Source organism: Pelophylax lessonae (genome assembly GCF_965119305.1).
Source record: "Pelophylax lessonae genome assembly, chromosome: 3".
NCBI lineage: Eukaryota > Metazoa > Chordata > Amphibia > Anura > Ranidae > Pelophylax > Pelophylax lessonae.
Window position 1 is genome coordinate 666,847,915 of NC_138770.1, and position 17,837 is coordinate 666,865,751.

Sequence of the window (17,837 nt, forward strand, 5' to 3'; positions counted from 1 at the left end):
CTGGAGGCAGGCTGTCCAATAGGTAGGCGAGGTTTGGCCGCCATATTAGAGGTGGCAGTGGTAGGCGGCCCTGTGGGAGGAGTCAGAGATGGCGGCGGTGGTGGAACAGATGAGAAGCCGCGTGGTGCTGGGAGAATTCTCACTGCAGCATGTAAGTGACCTACCGGGGACATACCGCTCAACCACCTACCTTCCACTGCCCACCCACCTACACACCTCCTACCATCTACTGCCCACCACCTACTGCCCACCCAGTTACACACCACCTACCTTCCACTGCCCACCCACCTACACACCACCTACTCTCTACTGTCCACCCACCTACACACCTCCTACCTTCCACTGCCCACCACCTACTGCCCACCCAGTTACACACCACCTACCCTCCACTGCCCACCCACCTACACACCACCTACCTTCCACTGCCCACCCACCTACACACCACCTACTCGCTACTGTCCACCCACCTACACACCTCCTACCTTCCACTGCCCACCACCTACTGCCCACCCAGTTACACACCACCTACCCTCCACTGCCCACCCACCTACACACCACCTACCTTCCACTGCCCACCCACCTACACACCACCTACCTTCCACTGCCCACCCACCTACACACCACCTACCTTCCACTGCCCACCCACCTACACACCACCTACCTTCCACTCACCACCCACCCACCTTCCACTGCCCACCCACCTACACACCACCTACCCTCCACTGCCCACCCACCGGCACCTACACACCACCTACCTACAACACCACCTACCTTCCACTGCCCACCCACCTACACACCACCTACCCTCCACTGCCCACCCACCGGCACCTACAACACCACCTACTCTCTACTGCCCACCCACCTACAACACCACCTACCCTCCACTGCCCACCCAGCTACACACCACCTACCCTCCACTGCCCACCCAGCTACACACCACCTACCTTCCACTCACCACCCACCTACCTTCCACTGCCCACCCACCTACACACCACCTACTCTCTACTGCCCCCCCCCCCCACCTACAACACCACCTACCTTCCACTGCCCATCCACCTACACACCACCTACCCTCCACTGCCCACCCACCTACACACCACCTACCTTCCACTGCCCACCCAGTTACACACCACCTACCTTCCACTGCCCACCCACCTACACACCACCTACCCTCCACTGCCCACCCACCTACACACCACCTACCTTCCACTGCCCACCCAGTTACACACCACCTACCTTCCACTGCCCACCCAGTTACACACCACCTACCTTCCACTGCCCACCCAGCTACACACCACCTACCTTCCACTGCCCGCCCACCCACCTACACACCACCTACCTTCCACCCACCCACCAACACACCACCTACCCTCCACTGCCCACCCACCGGCACCTACACACCACCTACTCTCTACTGCCCACCCACCTACAACACCACCTACCTTCCACTGCCCACCTACACACCACCTACCCTCCACTGCCCACCCACGGCACCTACTCTCTACTGCCCACCCACCTACAACACCACCTACTCTCTACTGCCCACCCACCTACACACCACCTACCCTCCACTGCCCACCCACCGGCACCTACACACCACCTACTCTCTACTGCCCACCCACCTACCCTCCACTGCCCACCCACCGGCACCTACACACCACCTACTCTCTACTGCCCACCCACCTACAACACCACCTACCCTCCACTGCCCACCCACCTACACACCACCTACCTTCCACTGCCCACCCAGCTACACACCACCTACTCTCTACTGCCCACCCAGCTACACACCACCTACCCTCCACTGCCCACCCACCTACAACACCACCTACCCTCCACTGCCCACCCAGCTACACACCACCTACCCTCCACTGCCCACCCAGCTACACACCACCTACCTTCTACTGCCCACCCAACCACACACCACCTACCTTCTACTGCCCACCCAACCACACACCGCCTACCCTCCATTGCCCACCTACACACCACCTACCTTCTACTGCTCACTCAAATCCTACCTTCTACTGCCCACCCACCTACACACCACTTACCTTCTACTGCTCAGCCACCTACACACCACCTACCTTCTACTGCCCGCCCAACTACACTACCTACTGTCTACTGCCCAGTCACCTACACACCACCTACCGTCTACTGCTCACTCAGCTACATCCCCCCCCCCCCCCTCTTTCACTCATGTACTGCCTATCAGTCTGCCCTCTCGGAATGTTAGGGGCAGCTTCCCTAACACATGAAGCTGACCATTCCGCTTTCAGCATTCATTTCTGTGCTTAAGTCGGATAATCCAATTGGCTGCTCCAGTCACAAGGACCCTGGGGGGAGCGGAATACGGCTCTGTGTGATGTCACCTGTCTGTCTTCTCTCCGGTAGGTGCACAGTACGGATTTCCCCGGGAATTACCCTGGATATGACGACACCTGGGACCTGGCTCGCTTCCAGAAGGTGAATGTGTGACCACCATCATGGGGGAGGGGTCAGCTGCAGGTACATGACCACTCCACTGATAATTCCCACCCATATATAGGCCTGTCAGTTTGACATCAATAATATGTAAACTTCTGGAGGGGATAAGGGACTATATCGTAGAGTTTGCTAAAGACAACAACATCATCAGCAGTATTCAGCACGGGTTTACAAATGGGCATTCTTGTCAAACCAATCTCTTAACATTCTACGAGGAGGTGAGCTGTGAGCTAGATAGGGGGAGACCAGTGGATGTGGTGTACTTGGATTTCGCTAAGGCGTTTGATACAGTTCCCCACAAGCGCTTAATTTATAAAATAAGGTCTGCAGGTATCGACAGCAGGGTTTGCTCTTGGATACGGAACTGGCTAAAAAGGCGTGTCCAAAGGGTGGTAATAAACAGCGCATACTCAGACTGGTCTGAGGTAGTAAGCGGGGTCCCCCAAGGCTCAGTCTTGGGACCAACCTTGTTCAATTTATTTATAAACAGCATTGAGGTCGGGATCAGGAGTTCTATATCAGTTTTTGCAGATGACACAAAATTGGGCAGGGCAATAACAGCACAGCATGAGGCAGATATCCTACAGAATGACCTGGACAAAATAACGGGAGTGGGCAACGACATGGCAAATGATGTTTAAAATGTGGAGAAGTGTAAGGTTTTGCACTTGGGGACTAAAAACATAAAAGCACAATACACGTTAGGAGGGGAATCAAAAATGGGGAAAGATCTGGGAGTCTTGGTTGATGATAGACTAAGCAAAAGCATGCAATGTCAAGCGGCAGCTGCCAAAGCCAGCAGAATATTGGCATGCATAAAGAAAGGGATGTATTCCAGAGATAAAACTATAATCCTTCCACTTTATAAAACTCTGGTCCGACCGCATCTGGAGTATTCTGTCCAGTCGCCAGTCCTCAGGAGGGATGTGTTGGAGCTGGAGAGAGTCCAGAGAAGGGCAACTAAACTAATTAGGGGATTGGAGGATCTTAATTATGAAGAGCATCTGCAATCGCTTGATTTATTCTCCCTGGAGAAGAGACGCCTGAGGGGGGACATGATGGCAATTTATAAATATCTCAATGGGGATCTCAGCTTAGAAAAAAAGCTGTTCAGTCGAAGGGGTTGCATGAGGACTCGAGGGCATACAATGTGATTAGAGGAGAAGCGTTTTAACCTCAGGCAATGTGGTGGGCTCTTTACTGTTGGGGCCACAAGATTGTGGAATTCTCTACCACAAGAGGTGGTTTCTGAGGGAAGTATGGTGGCTTTCAAAAGACTCTAAGACTTACATCTCAAGGATCAGAACATTCAGGGGTATGAGAGATTACAGCCACACACACCTACACAGGTTGAACTGGGTGGACTATTGTCTTTATTCAACCTCACCTACTATGTAACTATATAATGACACTTAACAGACCAACCCATTATCCCATCCCTATCCACCAAGCCCTGGGGGGGGTCAGCTAAGGCGTCAGAATGATCTTCGTGTATCCATATAGCTTTTTATCTCCACCTTCCCTGGAAGACTCTGCCATGGTAGTGGACCTCCATACACTCCTGCCCCGTGGGTCAATGCAGGCTCTTGATGTTTCCAGTCTGCAATGTTACAGGACAGTCAGCTGTGTCCACAGTTCTCCAAATTGGCAGTGGCAGGTCACATGGCCTCAGAGGATTGGGGGAGGGGGTTGTTCTTTACCCAGTGACATCTTCATCCCTCCTCTTCTGCAGAATTTCCGGGTGGAGATCACCAAGATGGAGGACGACCTCCTGGAATTCGACATGGTGGGAATAGATGCGGCACTGGCCAACGCATTCCGGCGCATCCTTCTGGCTGAGGTATGACTGATCCAGTAGGTGGGCGGGGCTTCACTGGAACCTTATGTTTTCCATTTATGGGCCCCTATTTACAACAGCTGTCATGGTGGTCCTCTGGCTTCAGTACTGTGTTTTATAGGGCAGGATCAGTGTGGGGGTGGCTGGCACTGATTGGTCGGTGACCAATGTTTTCCTCTGAGCTCTCTCCACTTGGGTCAAGGCACAGAGTCGGGATGGTTTGGATCCGCTGTCAGGTTTTTATTGCTGTGTCCCTGTTGGGAAGATTTCCCACCACTTCCTGTTGGGGTTGCTGAGACAGGAAGTGAAGGGGGCACAGGGAAAAACTAACAGAGGTTCCAGTCCTTCCCAATACACCCAGCTCCACTGTAAATCGAACTCCAGATAAAGGAACTGAACAGATATATATGGGAAGGGCTGGGCCTGTAATTCTGTGCAGCAAGTTTTGTGTACTCTGCCGAAGGGTGGCACCATTGTTCTCTCTGCAGTGACCTGTGTCACCAAGCTCTGCCTGAGGATAGTGGTGTCACCCGCCTGGCTGGGTTTTGTAGCCTGTATGGGAATCACAAGACTGGCTGAATAGGTTTACTGTATATCCATCTTCACTCCAGGTGGTTTTACCCCCTTCATGACCAGTCCTTATTATTTTTGCTATTCGGCACTGCGCTATTTTAACTGGTAATTGCGTGGACATGCAACACTAATATCTATCTAAAAAAAATAAAGGAGATGGAACACTTTTTAATCAGAGTAGAGCATCAAGTCACTTAAACTCCTGGGATATTGATCTGGTCAGGTAAGTAGCGGAGGGGGTTGTTAAGCCGTTTCAACTGCTTTGGTGTTAATGAAATTAAACAAGTTCCCCAAATGGGCAACATCAAGACAACCTCCAAAACAGGAATGGTTTTACAGGGGGAGGCCAATGAATTTATTTTTTTTCCTTACTCCTCTTTTCTGACTGTTTTTCACTAGTTTTGCATTTGGCTAGGGTCAGTGTCACTACTGTTAGCATGAGGAGATACCTGGACCCTATAGAGGTTTCACAGGCAGTCCAACTCCTCCAGGATGGCACATCAATACGTTCCATTGCCAGAAGGTTTGCTGTCTCCCCCAGCACAGTCTCAAGAGCATGGAGGAGATTCCAGGAGACAGGCAGTTACTCTAGGAGAGCTGGACAGGGCCGTAGAAGGTCCTTAACCCATCAGCAGGACCGGTATCTGCTCCTTTGTGCAAGGAGGAACAGGATGAGCACTGCCAGAGCCCTACAAAATGACCTCCAGTAGTGTTAATGTCTCTGACCAAACAATCAGAAACAGGCTTCATGAGGGCTTGACATCCTCTAGTGCAGCCTTTTTCAACCAGGGTGCCCAGGCACCCTGGTGTGCCTTGAGGTTTCTTCAGGGGTGCCTCAGCAAAATGCCCCCAACATTGTATGCAAGGCAGCGGATGGATGAAGCCTGCCTTTTACGTTACATAAAGTCACAGGTTTTCATTGTGCACCGTCACGACCCTCTAGCTGTAAACCTGCTAACGACCAATGACAATGACACAAGGAAAATGTCAGTCTCCTGCGTAGCATGCTTGTTTGACTCTCAATCTGCTTCTCTCCATAAGTTTTGGGGTCATATTAGCTGAGTGATGGAGAAAACTGAAGAAAAAGAAAAACATTGAAATACTAGTCAGTACCAATTTGTACCTCTAATGTTGGGCGTCCTACGTGTGTGTATGTTTCTGCATTATGTAAAACTATTAGAATAGTTTTTACATTTTAGGATGGGGTGCCTCAAGACTGTCCCTAATTTTAAAGGGTGCCTCGAGCCGGTCCATAATTTCTGGGGTGTGCCTCGACTGAAAAAAGGTTGAGAAACACTGCTCTAGTGAGCCCTGTGCTCACTGCCTGGCACAATGGAGCTTGAACACCAGAATTGGCAGATCCGCCACTGGCGCCCTGTGCTTTTCACAGATGAGAGCAGGATTTTTCCTGAGCACATGTGACAGACGTGAAAGGGTCTGGAGAAGCCGTGGAGAATGTTATGCTGCCTGTAACCTCGTTCAGCATGACCAGTTTGGTGGTGGGTCAGTGATGGTCTGGGGAGGCAAATCCATGGAGGGACACACAGACCTCTACAGGCTAGACAATGACACCCTGACTGCTATTGGGTATCGCAATTAAATCTTGGACCCATTGTCTGACCCTGCACTGGTGCAGTGGGTCCTGAGTTCCTCCTTGTCCACAACAATGCCCGGCCTTGTGGCGAGAGTATGCAGCCAGTTCCTGGAGGATGAAGGAATTGATACCATTGAATGGCCCCCACTCTTTCGCCTGACCTAAATCCAATAGAACACCTCTGGGGCGTTTCGGTCAGTCCGACGCTGCTAGGTTGCACCTCAGTCTGTTCAGGAGCTCAGTGATGCCCTGGTCCAGATCTAGGAGGAAATACCCCAGGACACCATCCATCCTCATTAGGAGCATGCCCCGATGTTGCCAGGCATGCATACAAGCACGTGGGGAACATACAAACTACTAAGGACCATTCTGAGTTGCTGCAATGAAGTTTCAGCAAAATGGACTAACCTGCTGCATCATTTTTTCACTTGGATTTTCGGGTTGTCTTTGAACTCAACCCTCTGTAGGGTGAGAATATTCATTTCCATCAAACGATGTGGCATCCTTTCCTTCCTAACACATTACCCAGTCCATACCAGTATAGATCCCAACACATTACCCAGTCCATACCAGTATAGATCCCAACACATTACCCAGTCCATACCAGTATAGATCCCAACACATTACCCAGTCCATACCAGTATAGATATCCAGCATGATATTTTTCCTCATTGAGATGTGATGTGTTTTCAAAGTGTTCATTTAATTTTTGTGTATATATATATATGTGTGTGTGTGTGTGTGTGTGTGTGTGTATGTGTATATATATATATATATATATATATATATATATATATATATATATATATATATATATATATATATATATATATATATATATATATATGTGTATATATTCTCACACACTAAATTACCAAAAGTATTGGGACGCCTGCCTTTAGACGAACTTTAATGGTATCCCAGTCTTAGTCCGTAGGGTTCAATATTGAGTTGGCCAACCCTTTGCAGCTATAACAGCTTCAACTCTTCTGGGAAGACTGTCATGACTGCCTGGCTCGCAGTCTCTGCTCTAATTCATCCTAAAGGTTTTCTTTTGGGTTGAGGTCAGGACTCTGTGCAGGCCAGTCAAGTTCCTCCACCCCAAACTCGCTCATCCATGTCTTTATGGAACATGCTTTGTGCACGGGTCAAAATCATGCGGCGGGGGGGGATTATGGTGTGGGGTTGCTTTTCAGGGGTTGGGCTTGGCCCCTTAGTTTGAGTAAAGGGATCTCTTAAAGCGTCAGCATACCAAGACATTTAGGAACATTTCATGCTCTCAACTAGAGCTGCACGATTAATCGTTAAAAAAATCACAATCTCGATTAACCCCCCTTTTGATCTTTAACCACTTGCTGACCGCCGCCCGACTATATACGGCGGCGGTCAGCCCCTCCCAGGCAAAGTGACGTACCATTACGTCACTAGCCTGGGGGCGAGCGTGCGCCGCCGGAGGCTCGCTCCCGCCCCCACTTGTACCAGAGGAAGCCCGCGCGTGTGACCGGCGGACCCGATGTCTGCCGGTCACTCGCGATCGTCGGGCAGAGAGGGAGAAAGGCAGGCGGCTAGTGTAAACAAAGCCGCCTGTCACTCTTCCCTGTGTAAAAGCACAGATCACTCGGTTCTGCTATATAGGACCGTTGATCTGTGCTATTACAGCACTAGCCACATCCAATGACAGTTAGAAGCACGCCCCTAGGGACACACTTAACCCCTCCCTCTCCAATAAAATTAACCCCTTCCCTCCCAGTGTCATTTTTACAGTAATAGTGCATATGTATAGCACTGATTACTGTAGTAATGTCACTGGTACCCCCAAAAGTGTCAAAAATGTCAGTCGAGGGTCCGATCTGTCCACTGCAATGTCGCAGTACCGCAAAAAAAACAACAAAAATGACAAAAATCTTTCCCTTAGTTATTAAACGCAATAACTTTTGCGCAAACCAATCAAAATACGCTTATTGTGATTTTTTTACCAAACATAGGTAGCAGAAAACAAATTGGCCAAAAATGTAAAAACATTTGATTTTTACATTTTTTTGGGGGGGGGGGGGGGAATTTCATATAAAAAAATGTGAAAAATATTTTTTGCAAAATTGACGCTTTTTTTTTTTTTTTGTTTATAGCGCATGATCAAAAAATCGCAGAGGTGATCAAATACCACCAAAAGAAAGCTCTGTTTGTGGGAAAAAAAGGATGTCAAATTTGTTTGGGTACAGCATCGCACGACCGCGCAATTGTCCGTTAAATTCACGCAGTGCCGAATCGCAAAATACCCCCTGGTCAGGAAGGGGGTAAAATCTTCCGGGGCTTAAGTGGTTAAAACTGCATGACCTCGATTCATACAGAGCTGTTCTCTGCCCACTCACAGCTGTGAAAAAAATGGAAAAAAAAAGCCTCCAGCAAATGTTTCTCAACATTAAGGCTGAGAGATGACTATAAACACAATGTTTTACAATGTATCATTTCATTCTTTTCGATCAAAGGAATGAACTTCCATCTATAAAGGAGGGTAGTTTAACCTCTTAAAGACTACGTTTTTTTTTTTTGTAACACTTTTTGCTTGCAAGTTAAAATCTGTATTTTTTGCTAGAAAATTATTTAGAACCCCCAAATATATATGTGTGTGTGTGTGTGTGTGTGTGTATACCTTTTTTTTTTTTTTTTTTTTTTTTTTTTTTTTATGGACCCTAGAAAACATGGCGATCGTTGCAATCTTTTATATAACACTGTATTTGAGCAGAAGTCTTTCAAACGCAGTTTTTTGTGAAAAAATACACTTTAATGAATTTAAAAAAAAAAAAAAAATACACTAAAGTTAGCCCAATTTTTGTAAAAGGCGATGTTATAATTTTTTTGCTTAGAATAAAGATCACGATTCTTGGTGTGATTCATTTTTTCCAGAATCGTGCAGCTCTACTTTCAACTTTGTGGGATGAGTTTGGGGATGACACCATAGTTCACCCCTCCTGGAGAAGGAGGCGGAGCCTCTCAGGTCAGAGGTGACATGTAAGCAGTGTCAGCTTGGCAGCTCTGCACCAGAATCCTGGGGAGCTATAGGGGGGCCCGGATTCACAATACCCACTGCATGCTCTGCAATAGACCAGGAGATGAGAGGGGGCAAGGCTAGCTGACACCCTATTTGAATTTGCCTTTTATATATTAAAACTAAAGTTTGATTTGCTTATATTTTTGTTTCCTCCCTCATGGACATGCTAATGAAATTATTAAACAAAAGCTTTCCATTGTCTCATTACATAATTAAGGCAGGCCTACACTGTAAATTTATTTCCTGCAACCCGAAAGAATTTTGCAGGGTTCCCCCATCAACACAGACCATGCTGACAGGGGAATCCCTCCTGCCGAGCAATTCTCTACTCCCTGCAGGGTGACCGGGCAGGGGACATCATCCCTGCCGGGGGAAGACCGTGATTATCGCTAGCAGTTATAGCAACCGTTAGCAATAATTGCAAGAAAATCTGGCAGGCTGGTTATACCCAAGTTGATCGCTCTACTTGGTACATAAAGCCTGCCCATTAACTGCTTGAATCTCGGCCGGTTCATGTTGAAGTGGCCGAGATTCGTACCACTTATGGCCAGCCTTAGTTTAGAATGTGTCTCCTGTGCTTCTCCATGGAATGCAGGCAGGTCGTGGCTGGTAGGAGGGGCCTGCAGGGTGCTGTACACAGCTTTCTGAAAACGCCACAGCACTCCCCTCAAGGGCCCTGATAGCAAGCAGTGGGCTGGCTCTTGGGAGGAGTTATGCAAATATCAATGATGGGTGGGTGAGTCTGGAGGAGTGGGTGTTCTAAGCAAGCTATATTTGCATGCAGACCACCCCCAAGTAATGCCCACATGTGATGCGCAGTATTCATAATTGGAAGTACTAAATTCTAAGGAATGAAAGGGGCGGGCCAGGGACAGTGAGGCTATATCTGCCTCCGGGCCAGAAAGTGGAGGGTGATCTCCCCAGACCCAAGAGGGTTCTAAACCCTCAGCACTCCTTCCAAATTTTTTTTTCTCTCCCTGTGCTCAGTCTAAAGGGTTATCCCCGTTTTCTCTGCAGGTCCCCACCATGGCCATTGAGAAAGTCTACATCTATAAGAACACATCCATTATACAGGACGAGATCCTCGCCCACCGCCTGGGCCTTATCCCCATCCGTGCAGATCCTCGCCTTTTTGAGTATCGGAATTCGGGTAAGTAGAAGGTAAACCCTCTCTGTACCGAACTGCATGTAATATGAGGCTGTTAGAGTCCTTCACAGCTGCTCTCGCCCCCCCCCCCCCCCCCTCTAGATGATGCAGAGGGAACAGAGATTGACACACTGCAATTCGAGCTGAATGTGAAATGTACGCGGAACCCCCGGGCGGCTAAGGACTCCTCCGACCCCAGCGAGCTCTACCTGGACCATAAAGGTGAGATGTCTGTTCACCGTCTGGGCCCCCACTGATGCTACCCTCTCCACCAGGAGTACAAGGGGCTTCTCAATCTTCCCAGCACCCCCTAAAGGTCCTCCAGAACCCGCCCTCCAATGTGGCTTCCCTCTCCCTGCTATTTCTTTCTGGACACCCTTATCCCCTCCCCCTGTGGTTGCCCCCTAACACCCTGGGGCTGCCCAATCCCTCCAGAACTACCCCCCCCCCCCCCATGAGTCCTCCTTTGACACTGCCCTTCCCTTCTGGACTCCCTTAAACCCCCCCTTAGGTTGCTCCCTACCACCTTGGAGCTGCACCATCTGTCTAGAACTGGCTCCCCCAATAAGGCTTCCCTCTCTTGGGCCTCCCCTAATACTGCCCTGTCCTTTAGGACTCTCATATCCCCCCTCCTCCTGAAGTTCCCCTAACACTAATTGGGGCTCCCCCATCCCTCCACAACCCCCCCCTTGATGCTGCCCTGTCCTTCTGGACTCCCTTATCCCCTCCTATTGAGGTTGCCCCCTAACCCTAATTCAGGCTACCTTTACCCAGGGGCTGCCTCATCCTTTTAGGACTGTCCCCCCCAATGAGGCTTCCCTCTCCCTTTGTGCCCCCTCTAACAGTTTTTTTCCCTCTGCAGTGTACACCAGTCAGATGAAGTGGCTGCCTCAGGGGAACCAATCTGATCTCTTCCATGACATTGATCCGCCTCGGCCCGTGCACAGCGACATCCTCATCGCCCAGCTTCGGCCCGGACAGGAGATCCACGTCATTGTGCACTGTGTCAAGGGAATTGGTAAGCTACCCAGAGGGAGGAGGTGAGAATCGGGATGGGGGAAGGATAGAAACATGGGAGCTATCTTTGCCGACTAAAATGTACAGGCCTCCTGGGTGGTCATCCTTATTCTTGGCTTCACTACCATACAAGTCAGACCTGGAACAAGCCTGCTGCTAACCTGTAGCACTCTGGGAATCCCCTCCTATATTCAAAGTTTGTATCTAGACCCAAAATTATTTTAGAAGATTTCCAAATTCTATGTAAAGTTTTTACTATCCCTAGGCTGTTGGTCCCACCTGTCCATTTCTTTAAGGCACAGAGTCTCTGTCATATTTTATTCTGTAATTTATTACCCCTTGTAATATTTAGTTAATCTAATTAAAAAAAAAAAAAAGTAAATAATGACAAAAAGGCATCACATGTGAGAAAAGCCGGCATCTCTGCTAAACTCTGTGTTCACCCTGCAGGAAAGGACCACGCCAAGTTCTCCCCCGTGGCCACAGCCAGTTACCGCTTACTGCCGGAGATCACGCTGCTGCAACCCATAGAGGGTGACCTGGCGGAAAGGCTGCAGAAGTGTTTCTCGCCCGGAGTTATCGCGGTGGATGATGTGAATGGTGAGTTTTGTCTATCTACCTCAGTGTTGGTTTCTTCTCCTAGTACTTAACAGGTCTGCCAGTCTCTTCTGTCATTGAGGAGAATTGGGATTGGCAGTGGATGGTGTGATTGGCATGCAGTCTAGCTGCTGGTGATGAGTGTTGCTCTTCTACCACGTACTCCATAGACTTGCCAATCTCTACTTCTATTAATGAAGTTTCAGGTCTTGATATGCATTTACACTGGTGGTGAGTAGTGTTCCTCCCCCTTATGTGATGAGTCTTCTGGTCTCTCCCATTATCAGTGAGGATTGTTTGGTGGGGGGGGGGGGGGGGGGATTCCATCACGCTGGTGGTGAGTGTTGCCCATCACTTTCCTACATTTAGCTGTATTCTGTAGAAGTCTGAGGCACCTGTAGGCGGTTGAGCAGTTTTCCTTGTCACCCATATAATGTGGTGCGGTTTTCCATATTATTGGGGCATCCATAGACTATAGTGCAGTTTCCCCATTATTAGGGCAGCCATAGGATGTAGCATAGATTTCCTTGTCCTTCGGCTATGCATAGATGCGTATTGTAGCTTTCCCCTTCATTGGGGCATCCATAGGCCATAGTGCAGATTTCCTTGTCATAATGCTATGCATAGTCCGTATTGCAGCTTTCCCCTTCATTGGGGCATCCATAGGCCGTAGTGCAGATTTCCTTGTCATTAGGCCATGCATAGTCTCTAGTAGGGATGCACCGAAATGAAATTCTTGGCCGAAGCCGAATAATAATGAAATGTTTGCTCTCTCTCGCTCTCGCTCTCTCTCTCGCTCTCTCTCTCGCTCTCGCTCTCGCATGCAGGCAGCCTTGTAAATTTTAATTGCAGATACAGGGCACTGGGAAGGTCAGGGTTTATGTGGTAACATCAATTACTCAGTGACAGTCAGTGTCAGTGTGGACTCGATCAGATTATAGTGACAGTCTCTCATAGTGGTGGTAGTAGGAGGCTGGAGGTTGACTAGTAGGAGCCTGGAAAGGAGCACAGCCGCATACAAACATTACTCACTCGTGCACTGCAGCCCGCCCCACACATTCAGTGAGTCTTACTCTCCTCCCTAGTTTTTTCAATGGCACATTCAGGAAGCCAATCACGCCGTGAGTAGCGGCACAGCGGAACCAATCATGTGTGCAGGCACGCGTGATTGGTTCGCTGTGCAGCTAATCACGGCGTGATTGGCTTCCTGAATGTGCCATTGAAAAAACTAGGGAGGAGAGTAAGACTCACTGAATGTGTGGGGCGGGCTGCAGTGCACGAGTGAGTAATGTATGTATGCTCACCGCTGAAGTGTCCCGGCTCCACGGAAGTCTGTGAGTCCTCCTGTCCTCCGAGTCCCTTCCCCCTGTAAATATCGTGACCTCAGCGATATGAATATCGCCTACGGCCACAGAACGATAGTCGATATCATATCGACTATCGTTCAGCCCTATTGTTCGGCACAAAATTATTCGGCCTTTTGACTTATTCGGCCGAACACCGAAAGTGCTATTTTTTCTATTTTCGGCCGAATAATGTTCGGCCACCGAATATTCGGTGCATCCCTAGTCTCTAGTGTAGCTTTCCCGGTCATTGGGGCATCCATAGACCGTGAATGCAGTTTTCTTTGTCAGAGCATGCAGAGTCCATAGTGCAAACAACTGGCCACTGCCCCCACCTAGCCACTGGCCTTCACAACAAGGAGCACATGGAAGGGCAATGCATGCAAAACAAAAACAACTCAAGTCTGCAACCAACTGAGTTATCCTGTCAGTTTTCGTTAAACAGGGGTTTAGTTTGCACACATTTGTTAATACATGCGTAAGCTGCAGAGCTGCTCTAGGGCACCCCAATATTAGTGCAGTCCTAACTCCTGGAAATTTGAAAGCCTCCATAGTAGAAGCACATGCGTTCTAATAGATAAACGCAAGTGAGCCTGGAAGGAGCCCACCCCTCCTTAACCACATCCTGCCCAGCCTATACCAGAATGACTGCCGGGCGGGGGATCAGTTATCCTGACTGGGCGTGATATGGCGCGCAACGCGGTGATCGGTAGGGCGGTGTGTCGCTTCGACACTCCACATCTCCAATCTCAGTAAAGAGCCTATGTCGTAGTATATTTAGCTTGTGACCAGCTGTCAAACCACAGCTGGTCACATCGTAACTAGCAAGTGCCGTTTATCGGCTTTTCCTCTATTCGTGCTGACAAGGCACGGGTAGAGGAGAGCCGATCAGCAGCTCTCCTGACGGGGGGACGAGGGGGGGTCTGCACTGATAATGAGCACATTGATTTATCAGTGTAGACCCATAAAGGATGTCTACCAGGGATGCCAGCCCGTGCCAATAAGGGATGCCTATCAGTGTGGCATATTAGTGCCTCACCCTCAGTCCCCGTCAGTAAAGGAGAAAACTTATTTACAACATGTTATAACTGAAACAAAGAAAACTTTTTTTTTTTTTTTTCAAAATTTTCGGTCTTTTCTTTTTTATTTGTTAAGAAAAAAATAAAAACCCAGTGGTGATCGAATACCACCAAAAGAAAGCTTGATTTGTGGGAAAAAGAATTCATATGGGTACAGTGTTGCATGACCAGGCAAAATGTGACAGCGCTGAAAGCTAAAAATTGGCCTGGGCAGGAAGAGGGGGGGGGGGGTTGAAAGTGCATTAATAGGCCATAGTGCATATTTCCTTGTCGTTATAGGGTGTAGTGCAGTTTTCCCCACCATTGGGACATCCATAGGCTGTAGTGCAGATCTACTTGTCATTAGCCCATGCATATTCCGTAGTGCAGTTTTACTCGTCATTGGGGCATCCCTAGGCCGTAGTACAGTTTTCATTGTCATTTCCTGTAATGATCTGCATTGTGTTAATTCCTTCAGGGAAGAAAGTTGCCCGTGTAGAAAACTCGCGGATAGACACGTGTAGCAGAGAGATCTTCCGCCACGATGACCTGAAAAACGTGGTGCGCATGGCAAGGGTGCGGGACCACTTCATCTGTGAGTACGGCGTTCGCTGTGTGTTTACTGTTTAGAGATTTTCCTACAGCAGGGATTGTAGTAGAGGAGTGGGGCACAAGAGATTACTGGAAGAGTAAGCAGGAGGTACTCCATGAGCAGATCTCCATATTTGGGCTCTAGTGTGATCCTGTAATGTGGAGGAAGCTATGAAATCTGAGAGAATCAAATCTTCATAAATGCAAAATAGGGGCACTGCTGCATTGTCTGACCCCAACACTGAGCTAGATTGGAGGGCGGTGCCTGGGGAACAAGGACAGCCCACAGAGGTGTAGCAGAGGGACCCCTGTGTCTAACCCAAACACTGAGCTAGGTTGAAGGGTAGTGCTTTAGGGACAAGAACAGCCCACAGAGGCAGAGCACAAGGGTCTGCTTACCCAACACTGAGCTAGATTGGAGGATGGTGCATGGGGAAAAAGGCTAGTCCACATGAACAAAGCAGAGGGACTGCTATGTCTGCTTACCCCAAGCATGAGAAAGAATGGAGGGCGGTGTCTGGAACAAACACCATTCACAAGGATGGAGCAGAGGATCTCTTGTCAATGCCACCTCTTCCCTACTGACATTGAGGACCCATTTAGACCTGTCCATTTTATTATGTAGTATTTAATGCATGTGTGTTGCATTATGGCTGTCCATTTAAATGAATTTGCTGCCAAAGTACCATAATGGAACAAAAATCTGATATGCAGCAGTTCTTCGATGTAACGCACCACAAGGCTTGTGTGTTGTGGTGCATTGCAATACGTGCTTCAGGTGGGTTGGAGTGCTATTGAGAATTAATGGCATTGCAACGCGCAAATGCATATAACCTGTGTTAATGCAATGCACTGGAGACTTCTAGAAAATGGACCCTGTGTTTAACTGGGAGGGGCTGTGTCTGAGGGAAGTGTATAGCACAAAGGGGTGGAGCTTCTGCTGTCTCTGTATCCACTATTTTAAATCGGTAGATATTGGGTGCCCTGAATTAATTTCTTTCCCTCTTCAGTTTCCATAGAGTCTACTGGTATCCTGGCCCCTGACATCCTGATGAAGGAAGCCATCATGGTTCTGATGGGGAAATGTCGCCGCTTCCTGGATGAGCTGGATGCAACACAAATGGACTAAAGCTGAGGATGCGTCATCTTTTCTGAGGAGCTGGGCCAACACAGTGTTTGCTGGAAGCACTGGCTGCATGCTGAGAGACTGTTCAGATGATTGGTTCTGTGTAGGACTTAACCACCAGTTGCATGGTGCCCTTATACTGCCAGCTAAACTGTGATTGGATCATGTGTTCCCTGCTTGTGGCAGGGGTACTGCTCACGGTATGGAGAGTCTGTGAACCAGAGAGGGGTAAATTATTGTTCTTTTCAGTCTATTGGATGAGAATGCTGAACATTTTGGGCAACAGATCTTTTCCCATATTTTTTTTTTATGATTCCAGAAGATGGCACAAAATTGATCTGTTGTAGGATGAGGGTTCTGCCTGAGAATAAAATATTGCAGGGGGATGCTGACGTGTTATGCTGGACGTATATGGTAACATCTTTATGGCAATCTGATGTGTACATTCGCAACTGCTTGAAAATGTCACCATACAATGTGCAAATAATAGAAATGAGAACTGTTTTATCAGGTATTGAAGTGTCCAATGGTTGCATTTATCTGAGCGTCTCTGCCAGTCTGTGCTGACAGCTAACAGTCACATTTAAAGTGGCTCTAAAGGCAGAAGGTTTTTTTTTCCTTAATGAATTCTATGCATTAAGATAAACCTTCTGTGTGTAGCAGCTTCCCAATACCTGAGCCCCCTCTTGATCCTGCAATGTTGCAAGAGCACCTTGGCTGCCCAGGACTCTCCCTCCTGATTTGCTGAGATACAGCAGTGGGCGCCATGGGCTCCTGCTGCTGTTGATCTAAGTCAGAAAGCCAATGAGGAGAGAGGGGGTGGGACTGAGCTGCAGCTCTGTGTCTAAATGGACACAGAGAAGCGTCTCGCCTCGGGTGCCCCCAAAGCAAGCTGCTTGCTCTGGGGGCACTCGACGGGGAGGGACCAGGACCGCCGGCAGGGGACCTGAGAAGAGGATCTTGGCTGCTCTGTACAAAGCCAACTGCGCAGAGGAGGTAATGCTAGCCATAAAATTGTTACCATATCTGTTTGGTTCGACCGTTCGTTCATTTTTCGTCCAGTTAATGGACACAAATAGACAATCAATTTTAACTTTTCAGAGCTGAAAAATCGAAGGAGCAGGTTCGAAAATTCTGCTGACTGATAAATTGAAAGGTTAGTGTGTTTCTCGCCCAAACTGTTTGCACTAGGCATATGTGACAAAATGAACGAAAAACTGATTTATGTCCATTGAACTATTTATCGGTCAAAATTTGGCCAATACACGATGGCAAAATTGTTTGTTATTCAAAAACGAGTTTGAACGATTTTTCGGCTAGTGTATGGCCAGCATAAGGCCCCTTTTTACACATTCCAGTCCGTTGGCGGACTCCATTTATCTCAGTGGGGGGATCCATCCTCTGATCCCCCGCTGAGCAGG

General features: G+C 48.5%; 1 protein-coding gene across 1 annotated transcript; it reads left to right on the forward strand.

Annotated features, from left to right (window-relative positions):
• The first annotated feature begins 53 nt into the window (after nucleotides 1-53).
• On the forward strand, nucleotides 54-16,490 carry POLR1C (RNA polymerase I and III subunit C). Its single transcript, XM_082252009.1, has 9 exons — nucleotides 54-151; nucleotides 2,392-2,463; nucleotides 4,217-4,324; nucleotides 10,555-10,687; nucleotides 10,787-10,906; nucleotides 11,547-11,702; nucleotides 12,152-12,301; nucleotides 15,178-15,294; nucleotides 16,301-16,490. The coding sequence occupies exons 1-9, from the start codon at nucleotides 89-91 to the stop codon at nucleotides 16,417-16,419; spliced, it is 1,038 nt and encodes a 345-aa protein (XP_082108135.1). The 5' UTR covers nucleotides 54-88; the 3' UTR covers nucleotides 16,420-16,490.
• The last annotated feature ends 1,347 nt before the right edge of the window (nucleotides 16,491-17,837 follow it).